Source organism: Manacus vitellinus, unplaced genomic scaffold (genome assembly GCF_001715985.3).
Source record: "Manacus vitellinus isolate BGI_N305 unplaced genomic scaffold, ASM171598v3 scaffold_5_pilon, whole genome shotgun sequence".
Taxonomy (NCBI): domain Eukaryota; kingdom Metazoa; phylum Chordata; class Aves; order Passeriformes; family Pipridae; genus Manacus; species Manacus vitellinus.
The window spans coordinates 2,966,498-2,980,754 of NW_021940682.1; the positions used below are offsets into that span (position 1 = coordinate 2,966,498).

At 39.1% G+C, this 14,257-nt stretch overlaps 1 protein-coding gene across 1 annotated transcript in view; it reads left to right on the forward strand.

Moving 5' to 3' along the window:
- The window catches only part of PDE3A (phosphodiesterase 3A), an 86,471-nt gene that overhangs the window by 51,723 nt on the left and 20,491 nt on the right, over nt 1–14,257 (forward strand). The window contains exons 4-8 of the mRNA XM_018080860.3: nt 1,417–1,532; nt 5,336–5,555; nt 9,074–9,159; nt 9,591–9,760; nt 11,099–11,236. Coding sequence (XP_017936349.1) covers nt 1,417–1,532; nt 5,336–5,555; nt 9,074–9,159; nt 9,591–9,760; nt 11,099–11,236 — 730 coding nt within the window. The remainder of the gene's footprint in view (nt 1–1,416; nt 1,533–5,335; nt 5,556–9,073; nt 9,160–9,590; nt 9,761–11,098; nt 11,237–14,257) is intronic.

A 14,257-nucleotide genomic window follows, 5' to 3' on the forward strand; every position in this document is an offset into this window, starting at 1 on the left:
TCTTGTATTTTTCAAACCCTATGTCAATAACTGGTAAGACATGGTCCTCTTATGGCTTGTAATGCTACAGGAAAAATAATAGAACTTACACGTTCTCTCCCTCAGTCACTTCTGTATCCAGTGGTTCTCCCTTAGGGAGTCAAAGAATGTGGTTAAGGGATTTTTGGTTTGTTTTGTTGGGGTTTTTCTTGAACTTTACAGTGGACCAGTGTGTGATATTCTTTGTGTTAACTAAAAAACAAAATAAAACCATAAAACAAACCAAACAAAGAAAATTTTTAAAAAACCATCTAGAATCTTTCTTTGTCTCATTTCATCACAGATTATAGGCATTTGGGCCAATGAAGACAGCCAGCAATTACTTTTGTAGGTAGTACGTCTGTTACAAAACAATATGTTTGTAGAGGTGTAACACAGTGTTATGTGGCTTTTTTCTTTCAGAGTGCTTATTTTTTCTTTCAAGTTTTTTTCAAGGTCAGCTGGAGCTAGGCTACTTTAAAAGGCTGTCTTCTGGCTTGCGTGTCACCTCATCACTTGCATGTGAGGCTGTGAGGGGGGACGTGGAGCCTGAGATGCCTGGTGGATCTGTCCAGAGGGCTCACAGGCCTTGCTCTATAGGAGCCAGTGCTGCATCCCTGCAAGCAGCTGAAATTTGATGAGTGGCATTTGGGAAAACAATCATAAATACAGTTTTCTCACTGTACAGAAGAATTCTGGTAGAGTTCTAGCCTGGAGGCTGAAAGCGTTGGCCCATGCTGTTGTAGGGGACAAGCATTTGTTCCACACCCAGAGACAAATGCCCCCTATTTTCCCTCAGTATGTTTCTCTTGGACCAATGTCTTCAGGGTCTGTCAGTAGGATTTGTTTGGGGATGCAGCTGGCTAGAGTGTGAAGGGGCACACCAGGAGCCATGGCCATGCAGGGAAAAATGCTTCTGAACCTCCCCAGTCTCCTGAGGAGCAACTCCAGTGCCCTAAGGGCTGGTGGGTATCTGCTGTGGCACCAGCAGCAGAGGAGGCTGGGCTTTTAGTTGGACTGAGAACTTGTGTCATTTCTGGCTCTTTTAAGGAGGTGTTAAAAGAGAATATAAATTTAACTTATTTCAAGTCAACTTGTGAGCCTCTGTGTACTGTCAGAACAATATAAAGAAGGCATCTGTATAAATAAAGTAAAGAGGCCTCAGCAGCAAAGGAAGCCCAGCTTTTGGAGTGTTTGCATTGTAAATATTTTTGCTGAACACAGTACTGAGCACCTCACAAACTGCAGTTCAGCCAGCCCATAGATGTTGTTTTCCATATCAGATTTTGTGCTATCCCAGTATCACATATTTCTTGCTGCAGCTCCTAACTTCTTAAGATCTGCCATTGAGGCTTTTTCCTGTGTTGAATGGTGCTTGTTTGTGCTCTGGTTTTGCAGCCCTGACTCCTGGAACAGCTCAATTCTGATGACAATCACAAAGAGCAGGTCGTTCTCCACCTCCTATGCCATGTCTTCTACCAACCACCTGAATGCCAAAAGGCAGAGCCGGCAAGGTGAGTGGGCATCCATGGCTCTGTCAGGCTCACTTAGCTGCTCCCCATGACTAGCAAGTGCAGCTGCTTTTGTTCTCTGTCCAATCTGCTTCTTTTCTTATTTTTCCATCAATATAATATGGTTATTTCCTGCATTTAGGAAAAATCAACAGTGTCTTAAAATACTGTAGCTCACAGTGATGCCATTGTAAATGTTTTGACTTTTTGATTTGTAGAGGTTAGTCATGACATGATGCAGAAGTGTGATACAAAACTGTGTCGTGTGTTGTGATTTATATCCATGTAATTCCCTTGACTACAACAGGGCTGAGAACAGAGTGTTTTCTGTAACATTTATGACATTAACTGTCTGTGCATATTGTCTGACTGAGATTTCCTGAAGCACAACATGCATAATGCCATTTTCAGCTGTAAGCAGCAACTGACCCATCTTGTGCAAACATATCCAAGACAAAACCTTTGTAACTCTGTCTATCTCTGTATATTTATTTATGAGAAAGTACAGGTAGTTCTTATTGATATTTAGAGATGAGAAATATGGGGCTTTTCACTCTGCTTTTTGAGACTCTAAAAAAACCCCATTACTCCTGTTTTAACTAGGGAAAGAAATTGAGAAGGTGACTTTGGAATTCATAATTAAATGTTTGATATGACAACCATGAAGCAGCCTTAATCCACAGTAATGTGGTTCTCCTCCCTGTACAAATGCAGGATAATATAATGTTTACTCATGCTTTAACTCGTAATTCAAAATTATCACAAGGCCTCCCTTTTTTATACCAGCCTGGGTTTTTTCCAAACATGGAATAATGTTGAGATAATGTTACTCAGAGATACTGGCCACCCAGCTATCAGGTGGAAATTGATACACACCTGAGGTCTGACATTGAAAAAGTCAGAGAATCCCAGCTTAGAGATGGGTTTGAAGATACAGCTGCACAATTATTTTGCATACCTAGCACTGTCGCATCTCATCTCCTTTTCAAACTGAAGAGAACTGTACAACATCTCCTCTTGTACAGCAGCTGCTTTGTGTTATCACAGGGAAGACTAAGTAACACAGTATTATCTTAAAAGGTAATAGGCACATAGGCAATTGAATAAAATTAAACCTGGAAAATAATGGAGATACAGTACCAAGAATCCAGGAGTTTGTTGTAAAACAAAACAAATATTACACTTAGACTTGTAATTTTCAGAGATTACCCAACAAATTAAAAGGGAAAGGGGTGGGGTGTATAATATTTTGTATTTGAAAACAACACTTACCAACCCCATCAGTCAGTTGTACATATAGTAAATTCTGCTTTCAGAAAATGTTAATATTCATCTCTGTTGCCCAAGTACGTGAGCTCCCACATGATGAAGGGGGATCTCCATTCCGTCTCAAGCAATTCCTAGGGGTATTGATGGAGAGGAATAAAAGTTTTGTGTCAGCATTTTGTGTAGAAGATTGATATTTCAATGTTTTAGGCTGTTTATAATCATGCAGTTTAGTTATGATTTGTTTTCATGTTCCAACTCAATAATTATTTCCATTTGCCATAGTTAATACTATTTAGACTTTTATATATTAGCTCCATTGGCAAGATACAATAATTATTAGTAGAAGTTGATCTAGCTAAATCTGTAAATCTGTTAATTTATAAAATGTGTCTTTAATTGTGCATGAAAACAGCTGCTAGTTATATCTATTTTCGCAAAAAAAATCAAGTGTTTTCATATGTCATTTCACATCACATTGAAGTCACTGTTTTATATCTTCAGCACTGCACATATGAAGAAGTTCAGGAGTACCTAAGCAGATGGATGTACTTAAAAAATTCTCTTTGTATTTTTATTCTTCTCTTATCTTGACTGTTCAAAATTCCTTGCTGTAGCAAGACACATTTACTCTCACGTTTGCCAGTAATGGTTAAATGTTTGATTATTGAAAATAGGTTTGCATTTTTCTTGCAAATTTATTTATTTATTTATTTATTTATTTGTGGTCACCTACCCTGGAAAATTACTCTTTAAACAAACAAACAAACAAACAAACAAAAAACCAAAACACACACAACAAAAAATATGTCAGGAGACAGGAGCCCAGACTGGCAGTAGAAAAGCAAGTGTGATTAGAAACATTATTGTGAGAACTGCTGTTTAAATTCCCAGGACTTGTTTTAACCATTGAAAGATGACCATATGTATTGTATCTTCCAAATCATATCCTCTAAGGGTTATGAATATTACCTGATAACATGTAGCTCAAAAATAGATAATAATCCAACTCAATCTTCTGCACATCTAACAGACTGCCAAATGTTTTTAAAGACATATTTTTTTTGGATGGAAAGCCGATATCTCAATGAATTCGTAAATGTGAAACAGAGGTTTTCTGTATTGGAAAGCAATTTCCCTGTGTCATGGCCATCTGATAACATTTTAATTGCTCTGAAGGCTGTAGTTTTCTGATCTCAAGACAAGCGTAATATCCTACTTTCAGTCACTGAATTAAGAGAGTAATACATGCCACATGTTTGCTGAAGAAATACCCTAATCAAAACTGAGGAGATGTTAGATATCACCAAATTACAGCTCCATAACTGTCAGAATTTTTTTTTAACTCTTGGATTGTCAAAAATAAATCATATTTTAGCCTCATATCACAGAAAGTTGCTATCAGAAAAACACTGGAACTATATACATATATCCTACAAGGTTAGTATTTTGTAAACTCAGAATAAGGCAACATGTTGCCTTATTCTAAGATAAATTTTGTGTCTGGAATACATTTAGATAGTGGGCACAATTCAAACATAAAACCAGTTCAAGTTCCTAAGGTCTTTCTATCATTTGGCTTTGAAGATAAATGTGGTAAATTAACTGGGGCTGAGTTCCTACAAACTTTAGAACAGGAGGTAACTCAATTTATGTGCATTTCCTTTCAAGATAGATTAAGTTTGCCCCTCTATGCTTTGATTGGAATTTTGTCTGAGACTAGACAAATGTAAAGTGGATTCAAAAAGAAGGTGGCACTTTGTTTCAAGCTCTGGACCAGCTGATGCATTTCATCTTTGCAGTGGTGCTTAGACAGAATAAAGGTCAGAGAGAACTACATCTCAGTAGTGCTCACACGTGGATATTGGCAGTTCCTGATACTCTAGCTCAGGAGTAACAATACCACCTGGTACAGGTAATGGTTGCAAGTGCGCAACAGATATTGAAAACTAAACTCAAGCTGCACAAGGTCAAGGCCAAAATCTGTGAGGAATGCAGAAATGGCACCAGAAGTGCAGTATTTTATATGATGGACAATCACTAAAAATTGGTTTTTTGGTTTATTCCTTGTCTTCAAAGATGTAAAAATCCAAATTTTCTGGGAATGTATGTAAACTGTTCTTGTCCTGGCTTTACAGATGGAGACAGCAAAACAAAGATGGATCTGGCATCTGCAGATGGGTCTGGGAACTTTGGAGTTTGGTGTCTCTGTCAGTAGAACATGTTGATACCGATAGTCACACCACTAACACATGCTTTTCATTTCATGCCTGCCAGTTAGTGCATCCTGCTCTAGGGAAAATATGCTTTGTATTTTGAGCCAGATCTTCAGCAGGTAGAAGTGGCTGATACTAATGGAATTTCATCTCCCTCTGACAGCCCTGGGCTTGGCTCAGAGTGGAGCAGGGTATTCTCTTATTTTTCTGTTTGAAAGCTGTGCTGGTACTTGTGCATCTCAAGAGGAGTGTTTCTGCACAGTGAACTAATGCAACCATTTGCCACTTCTGTTAATTGACAAGACTCTGCTTTTCTCTTGCCAGGTATCCCACCAAATATTTCACCTCTCACCTCCCCGTGCCATTCACCAATTCAGGGGACCCCTGCCACGAGTCCTACTGGAAAAACATCTTCTGTGTCATTTCCAGACTCTACAGATACTGACACCAAGCAGGGCTTAAAGCCACACAAAGTCTTAACTTCTTCTCAGAGTGCACCTCCACTGTCAGATCCTGTTATCAGCCCCTCTGTCATCTGCAGCAGGTAAGATTGTAATTTGACATGAGTAGGATTACTTTCACATTGTTCTCAAGAACATGCTCTTTTGGCCCACATACAAGATTTTGTGATTTACTGCAGTATTTTGTATTGACATTTCAAGTTTGTAGTATTTGGCTTACTGTGTAGACTGATGCTACAAAATGCTTTTAAAGTGGAAGAGTCTTAACTACATTTATTGCTTTTACTGATGTCAGATGGACAGTGTGATTCATAAATAAATTCTTTGCCAGTGATTTGCAGATCCCAAAGTTGGATTTCATGTTAACAACCTGTGTTTTTTATGCCATGCCCCCTAATATGAATAGTCACCTTCAGGTCACAGGCCAAGTCTTCCACAGCAGGCACCTGATGTTTGATAGAAAAATCTGACTGCAAGGGTTTAGAAGATCCTGGCCTGTAGGATTCTGGTAAAGATGTGCCAACAATTCCTGAAGGCTACACAATTTTGAGCATTCTCTGAGGAGGAGTTGATCCTGTGTTCCCTAGGCAGAGTCAGATTATGTAAAGTCAGGATTTTTTTTCAGAAATCAACTGCAGATAAATCCTTTCAAGTACTAAGAGTTAGAGTTACACAGTTTAATTTCGCACTTTAAAGTAACCCTTTATTAGATAACACAGGCTGATCCTGCTTTGCAAAATCAGCATTTTGGAAAGAAAGTTGTTCTGCTTATCTTCTCAGAAAGGATTCAGTTGCTAAATTGTATTAGTGGAGTTTGCAATATTTGTCCAGAACAGTGGGAAACACTGGTATTCCTGAACGTGTTCCAGTGCAGTTTCAGGGTTATCTTACTCACTAGATGTTACTTCTGGTCGTAGCAGTGAGTGATTTGTGATTAGTGGCCAGCTGGTGGACAGCACATCATCTGAGGCTGGGTTAAATGCTGTCAAGTTTGACTATCTTTGGAAATGGTTTTTCCTTTCTGACTCCAGTCACTTGGCTGTGGATGTGTCTCAGGACACTGCGTGCAGGGCAAGGAAGGGGGTGTGAGAAAGTCAAAACTGAGACTGCAAGTTTGCTCAAGGGAGTCATCCTCACTGCAGTTCAGACTGGAATCCCAACAGGCTTTTAAGATGGGGTTAGGTAACTAAATAGAAACTTAAGTGCTTTTAAAAGTTTTCTAAAGTTATATCAAAACTGGGACTTGGACTGATTCATTTGAAATGAAAACTGTATTACACAACAGAATATAACAAAGAGGTACTACTGTCTTATTAAGCTGTGTCCTTATTACTACTTCAACAAAATATTATTACTTTCACAAGTAATAATTATGTCTGGAAGCCTTCTATTAAAGAGAACGGTTAACAGTTGCAATAAAAATGTCCAAAAAATATATGTAAGGTTGTTGTAGATAGTGATGAAATATATTTTCTTCATATGTCCAAACTTTGATTTCATTGTAATCACTGGTAAAATGCTCGTTAACTTTAATGTGGATGCTGTCTTATTGGATCTATGTAGGTTATATAGCATATCTGGGTTTTCAGTTTGCTTGTTTTCAAAAGCTTAGACTGTAAGCATTGCAAATAGTTACATTGCTGACACAGACTTTGTTGTTGATTATTTGAAAAACCCCATATTATTTAAAATATTATGATGTCATTTGCTAATAGAATTGGCACCTACTGGTGCTAATAGTCTTTAAGTCCCTGTTGAAAAATTACAAGCACTGTCACATTTCTAGCCATTAGTATATAGAGGTGTCAAATCCACAGATAACAAGCTGAATTAACAGCATACAAATAATGCAGCCATTAGTAATGTAGACACAATTAAAAAGCAAAATCAAAACAAAAAATCTCAAATACCAAAGAAATTAAAGGGTTAACAAGTTGTGAGAGTTAAACTAACACACTTTAAGTAAATTTTTAATGTCTGAGCTTTTGCATAGCAGGTTGCTAGTCTTCATGGTGTACAATGTGCTGTGTTTACTGCCAAAACCCCTGCCTTGCTGGGGAGCAGTGCCAAGTCAGCAAACTTCTACCACCAGCAAACCAATCCCACCCCCTACAACAAAAGAGGAAGTCAACTCTTGATGGGTTCAGTGTTTTAAGTCAGATCCACCCAGGCAGTGACATCAAGATGGCAGTTTTGCTGTATTTCTTTTTCACTAACAAGGTGAAATGTGGTAGGACAGCGCAGTTTGAAGACCACAGTAAACAAGAACATACACCAGGCATTGCCAGTAAAATAACTCATAAGTAATCATGTATTAATTCTGCTTAGTGGATGAGGCAGGAATCCTGTGCAAAAAATATTAAACAATCCTGAAGTCAAGGAGGGTATTATAATGCCTGTGCATGAAGGGATTGAGTTAAAGTTGCGTGAGCACATTTAGTTCCAACACAGAGTAGATTTCAAGTGTGCTGCTGGGTAACTCAGTCATTTTTTTTTTTTATTTCAGTACAGTGCTTTGTGGACCCTACTTATTAAATCAGTGTGAGTTTGCATATGTTCAGGAAATAAAGAGGTGCACTCATAGTGATGCAAAAGCCTTGTGGCATTACACCCAATCAAAGGCTCTCTATCTTTGATCTTATGGAAATCACAAGGAACGCAGGACAGAGAAATTAATACTTCTTTTCATCTTGTTTAGCAACCTGAGTGATACATGATTTATTTGCTTGGCTATGCAGTACAGGTATCATTGAAGACAGATTTGCATTTTTATTTAAAAGTCTTTCAGGGATTCATTGTGTTTGCAGGGCGTATCAAGTTCCAGGATGTGTTCTGGATGACCCAGTCAAAAGCCCTCTGGCATAGGATTTCAGCCATTTTTACATGTTGAACTTAAAATGGTACAAAGTTTCTAGTACAAAGTTTGACCAATGAAAATAATTTTGTAATAGTTGCTTTTCAAAGGTTGTTATATGTGAGATATGCCTCAAAATACTGACTCAAACCAGAGAAAGAAATGTTAAAGTGCCAGTCTTTTGGGGACAGATTTGATATAATACTGCTAAATGAGATTTCAGATTTGTTATGGTCTCTCATTTTTTCGTGATACACCACTGTTTCTTCAGGTCCTAGACTCAGTCATATTGGGACATTATAATTTGAAATGTTCCAGCTGGTATTGAATTCACAGTTCTGTCCAAAATGCCTCCTTGGTTCTTATGTACTTGGTATGTTGTCACTTTTATAGGGCAGCTGGAGTACAGAACCAGGGGATAATTTTATTTTCTTTTTTTACTGATTAATTCAGAGAGTAAAAAATTCATTTAAAATGAAAATCACATATTACGGGCTTACTCTTGGCAACACAGATTTAATGGTGGTGGCCAGTTAATTCAAGGTCTTTTTTTATTTTTCTCCTTTTATTTTCCTGAGTTCCAATAAAATTTCAGCTCTCTCTTGTAGTTTTGTCTGGAGAATGCACCCTGGACCATGGCTTATATTGTATGACATAATCTTACACTGTCAGCAGGAAATAATTTTACATAATACTGTCTGATGTACGTGGTTCTCTATACTGTGCATATTTCTTGATGTATTTCAGCTGTGGCAGACCCTATAACCAAATAGAAGCTGGTGATGGGACACTAAATAGAAATGATGCTACCACACACACCCTGAACAGAACAGGTAATTCTTTGTCTGTCAAAAACACCTTGTTCCTTCAAATCCAGTAATGAAAGAACAGACATGCTTGTCTGTCATAGAGGGAGAATATATGTAGGTGAGGCTTTGAGGCTTCTTGCCTTTTTGTATGTATAACATGTACAAAATGGTAATGAAAAATGGAGTTAAAATATAAAAGAAATATGGTTTCCCTCATTTAACTTAATCAACATAATTAATGACCCTCAAAATATTTTTACTCTTCAATCCCTGGTCCCGTTTTTTACACTCTGCAGGGTATATGCCTTTGGACAGATTGTGCAGCTTCAGCCCCAGCCAAGCAGCACATATGTATTATGAGTCAGAGATCCTGTTGCTGTTATTTGGAAGGTCATGGGGTGCCTTTCGTGGAGTTCTTGCCGCTCGCACACCGAGCTCTGTGGTTTGTGTTGCAGATGATCCTGCCCAAGCCACTTCTGACTACGAGACCAACAACAGCGACAGCAGCGACATCGTGCAGAACGATGACGAGACAGATTGCTCCAAGGAGCAGACACGGAAGGGATCTGTCTGTAGGTCCTACACACCTGAGACCATCATCCTGCATCCCTTGACACCACCTGAGGTAGCTTGTCTGAGTCCCACTCGCACAATAGACTGAGTGTACGCTGATGCAGAGTGGGAAAAAGGCCAAACCGAAACTGAAAGCTGTCAAAAACCCACCCACCCCACCCCCCCCCAAAAAAAAAACACCCCCCCCCCCCCCCCCAAAAAAAAAACACAAACCCTAAGGCTGTCTAAAGAGTGTGATCATGGTTTTAAGCAACAATTACAGCAGGAGGATTAACTTTCAAGAATGGAAAGGAACCATTGAAATGTGTGAGGGCCGCTAAGCACTGGCCGCTGATGAAACACTAACCATCTATTTTGATGGATAAAAGTTTGTGGATCTAGCATTAGGCATTTCTGAAATGTTTGACCTCTGTGTTAGTTTCCTTTAAAGGGAATGGGTTGGAAGGAAGAGAAATGATCTTCTCTGACTAGCAGCATGATAAATAGTGTTCCCGTTCAGCCACTTCAGCTTCTCAATGGGCTTGCAGTCTTCACTAATAATAGATACTGTGGTCCTTATTTTAAAATAAATGAACACTGCTCTGAGGGTGCTGCAAGATATTATTATTGGTACATGCCTTACACATAAGAACATTGCAGTATGGTGAACAAGTGCTGATACAGCTGCTGTGTTGAGCTGTAAGCTTGGTTGAGATGCAGAGGAAAAGCTTTGTTTAGTTACATTTTCCACAGTTCGTTGTACAACTGAATTAATAAATTGAAGTTGGCATGAGCTCTTGAAAAATTTACTGTAATCTGTTGGAGTTGGACATGCTGAGAGAAGGCATTTAGCTTGAAATGTTTTGGCATTTACTCATCTGCAGTTTCTTAGTAAAATGTGATTCTAGGAAGTATACAGGGAGAAATTTGAAAGGTGGGGCACAATCCATCTTTTTTTTTTTTGCAGACCTTGGAAACCAGGTAGGTTTCAGTTTAAGAAACAAAGGTCTTCACTTGGACTGAGCTCCATTAGCCTTGTGGGATTGTAATGAATGAGTCCTGATGGAGAAGTAGAAACCGAGAGCTTTTCCCTCTGCACTGCAGCAAATTTTACAATGAAGACAGATTCCCTTGGAAATGAATGAATGATTCCCATGAGTGAATGAATGAATGTGTCTCATGGATAAGTTCAGACACTGATGGTTCATATACAGAATTTCCTATTCATTCAAGTGAAACACATAATAAAGGAGAGTGACTTGCTGCAGGGCTGGTAGAAATGAGGACATCTCCGCTGAGCTGAGTAAAGTACCATCGACTTACAGATGACGCTAATGGGATAAGAGCATAATGTTTTGCATGAGATGCTTCACTGAACTAACACTCCCCTTTATTCTGATTTCTGGCACAGGACAAGCCTGTACTTGCTCCTGAGCCTCTGGTTATGGACAACCTGGATCCCCTGATGGAGCAGCTAAATAGTTGGAACTTCCCAATCTTTGATTTGGTGGAAAAAATTGGAAAGAAATGTGGTCGGATTCTCAGTCAGGTGAGAAGTGTATCTTGTCTGCAGTGTCTGGCTTAGAATATTGACAGATTTAGACACAAAAGTGTTAAGACCCGTTGTCCTAACAAGTTGGTCATCCAATCATGATCCCTGTCACCTAATTCAAAGCTGACAATATGAACTCCATCTCACTACATTCCTTACTTTTAAATGTCTGTGTTTTTTAATTTAAAAATGTGAAAGGGTAAACCACACACCTGTTTTGCCTGCTGCCCTCTGCCAGTGAGTTTACATAAACATTTCTGAATATTCTCTTCTATCTGCAGAAGGTGCTGCCACCCCTTACTGAGTTCTATGTGAAAGGATTTCTCATAGGGTACAGCATGGGAGGACTGAACAGTAAATATATGCAAACTGGTGCAGGATATACAGAGCTTTGTTCCTCTTTTATACAGATTTCAGTCAGGCTGTGCAAGAGAGCAGAGTTGGAGGAAATGGGAGGAAAAATAGTCCTTGCTATATTCCTTCATTTTTATAGAGTTAGAACTTTGATAGAAAATTCATATCATTATTACATAGGGAAGACTAATGTGCTATGACTCAGAATGGGAGAACTTGCTAGTCTTTCTTTCAGTTATCAGAACTATCAGGGTTTTATTCCTTTCTGGGAGTTGAATCCAGTTACTGACACAGCCTGTCTCTACCCAGCAGGATTAGTGTCACTTCCATAATCACTTTCCTGGCTGAACTTTCTACTCTGTTATGCCCCTTTTCCTGGCACACTGACAAATTGGCCATTTTTTCTTATGGAAGTATTGAAGATTATTAAACAGGAAAGGCAAATAATTTTTATTATTATTTAGGGATGGAAGGAAAACAAGCCCAAGAGAATCTGAGTGAACTAGTACCACTTTACAAGGCATTATGTAGTGATGAGTGCTGGAGAGAAGAGATAAAGTTAATTAGTACAATAAGGGACAATTAACACCCCCCACAAACACAGAGGTTAGTGTGTCAGGCAGATCTCAGTGTAACAAGCACCAGAGAGTGCTGTATCAAATCACAGTCCCTTGGTGGTTACCTATTATTCAGCTCTATTCAGTTATCCAGTGGTCAACAAGGAAAACCATGGCATGAATTCAAATATATTCTGTTGTCTGCCTTTTAGTGTTCTGTAGCTTGGCAAACAACATCTGTGCTTGACCAGCCTGCCAAGTCTCTAGGTTAATTTTAGAGAAATAGGCAAAGTGTGGCTGGATGTGGGTATTGATATAAATTCAGTGATGGTTATTGAGGCACTTTTGCACTAGACAGTGAGTGTGTGATTAAAATACTCTTCTGGATCATATTGGTCAGGTTTTTTTTCTGATAGCGTAGAATAATAATAGAATGATAAATTAAACACAAGGCCAGAACTTTCTTTTAAAGGCATGACTAACCAACAGTTTGGGTGATCCAAAATTTGTTCTGGTTTTGCATGGGTATCTCTAAAGATTTTAAGCACTTTATCAAGTTACATGGAGTTCTGTGCCTCTGGGGACAGTTCCCCTGTGCCTCCCTCAATTTGCTCTAAAGCTTCACACTCTCTTCCCAAAATCTTTTTGCACAGCTTCTGAGGGTGTTATACACTTCACAGTACCACAAAATGAGGCCTGTAAAATAAAAGAGAAGCTGTAATAAATAATATTTGTGATCAAAATTCAACATTTTCAGTAACAGCTGTTTATAATAACTCCCACTCCCCAACAGGAGAATGTAGCAAGTTCAACCTTGTTCATAAAACATAGATCCTTTAGTTCTTTCCCCCACCTACTCAGATATTTCTTATGAAATTACTCTCAGAAATAAGGGAACAAAAGTAAATAAATCTTCTTCTTTAACCAAAAGTACTTTTTTTCCTTTTGTATTTTGTAAATCCTGAGATATTTTAAACAAGGGAAAACAAAAGGTCTAATGATTTATTCTCTGTATTTTGCTATTAAATGGACTCATCCATTAAAAAAAAAAAAAGTAAATTAACAAGCTGAATTAACTATGTTTGTCTTGCTAGGTTAAATTTATGGGACGGAACAAAGCAGAGTTGACACGTGCCTCTAGGGATGCATTCAGTTTAGAAAGCAAATGCTGGCTTAGCATCTTTAAAGCTGCTTGAGATGTCTGTTTCTTCTTTTTGGAATGTTAAATTGATTTAGACATATAAAAATACCCTAAACTAGTCAGTGACCACAAAAGCATCTGTGCAAAGTACAGTGGCAAGCACTCTAAATGTGCGTGATAGGGTTTGGAGAGGAACGTACATTCAGTCTCACTTCAGTCACACTTAACACCCTCATCACAGCTCCTATAAAACTAAAACCTGTGGAAAGTAAACTTATTTGTCTTGGAAAGCAAATACCATGAAAGAAGAATAGGCTAAAGTCAATGTTTAGCTTTTACTGCTGGGCCCATAGAGATGAGAAGTGGAGGTGCTTCTATGCTGGCAGTACAGGAGCAGTGTCAGGGGCAGGGTGGCATCACTGCAGGGCCTGGGAGCTGGTCCCTGGGTGGTACCAGTGTGCTCACCTCACTGTCAGACATGGCTTCTGCAGAGAGAAACTGCAGAAGGAGCAAGGGAGATCAATCCTTGGGGGATGGGATATTCCTGGGATCACCACAGCAGCTCTTGGGAGGAGCTGTGTTTGTCAGAGCTGGAGATGGGTGCCAACCACTTCAAAGAAGCACACATCTGAAGAAAGCAAATACAGGAGACAAAAAAGGAGTGCAAGAGGTTTGCCTGCAGACAATGAGAAGGGAATTGCTAATCTAAACTTTACAGGAGAGCCATTCCTGTGTGCCTGCAACAGCCAGGAGATGGGCTACATGTGAATAACCAGCCCCGTTTCCAAACCAGCTTCCATTACAAATCATGCAGAAGTGCTTGTCCTTCTTCAGGCAGCACTGCCAGAAATATCTGAGTTATAAATGATTCAGTCAAGCATTAGCAATCGTGGCAGAGACAAGCAGCAAATGGAGGCTGGAGGGAAGGGGCACTGTGGAGCACCCACTGCCAAGCACCTGGCAGCC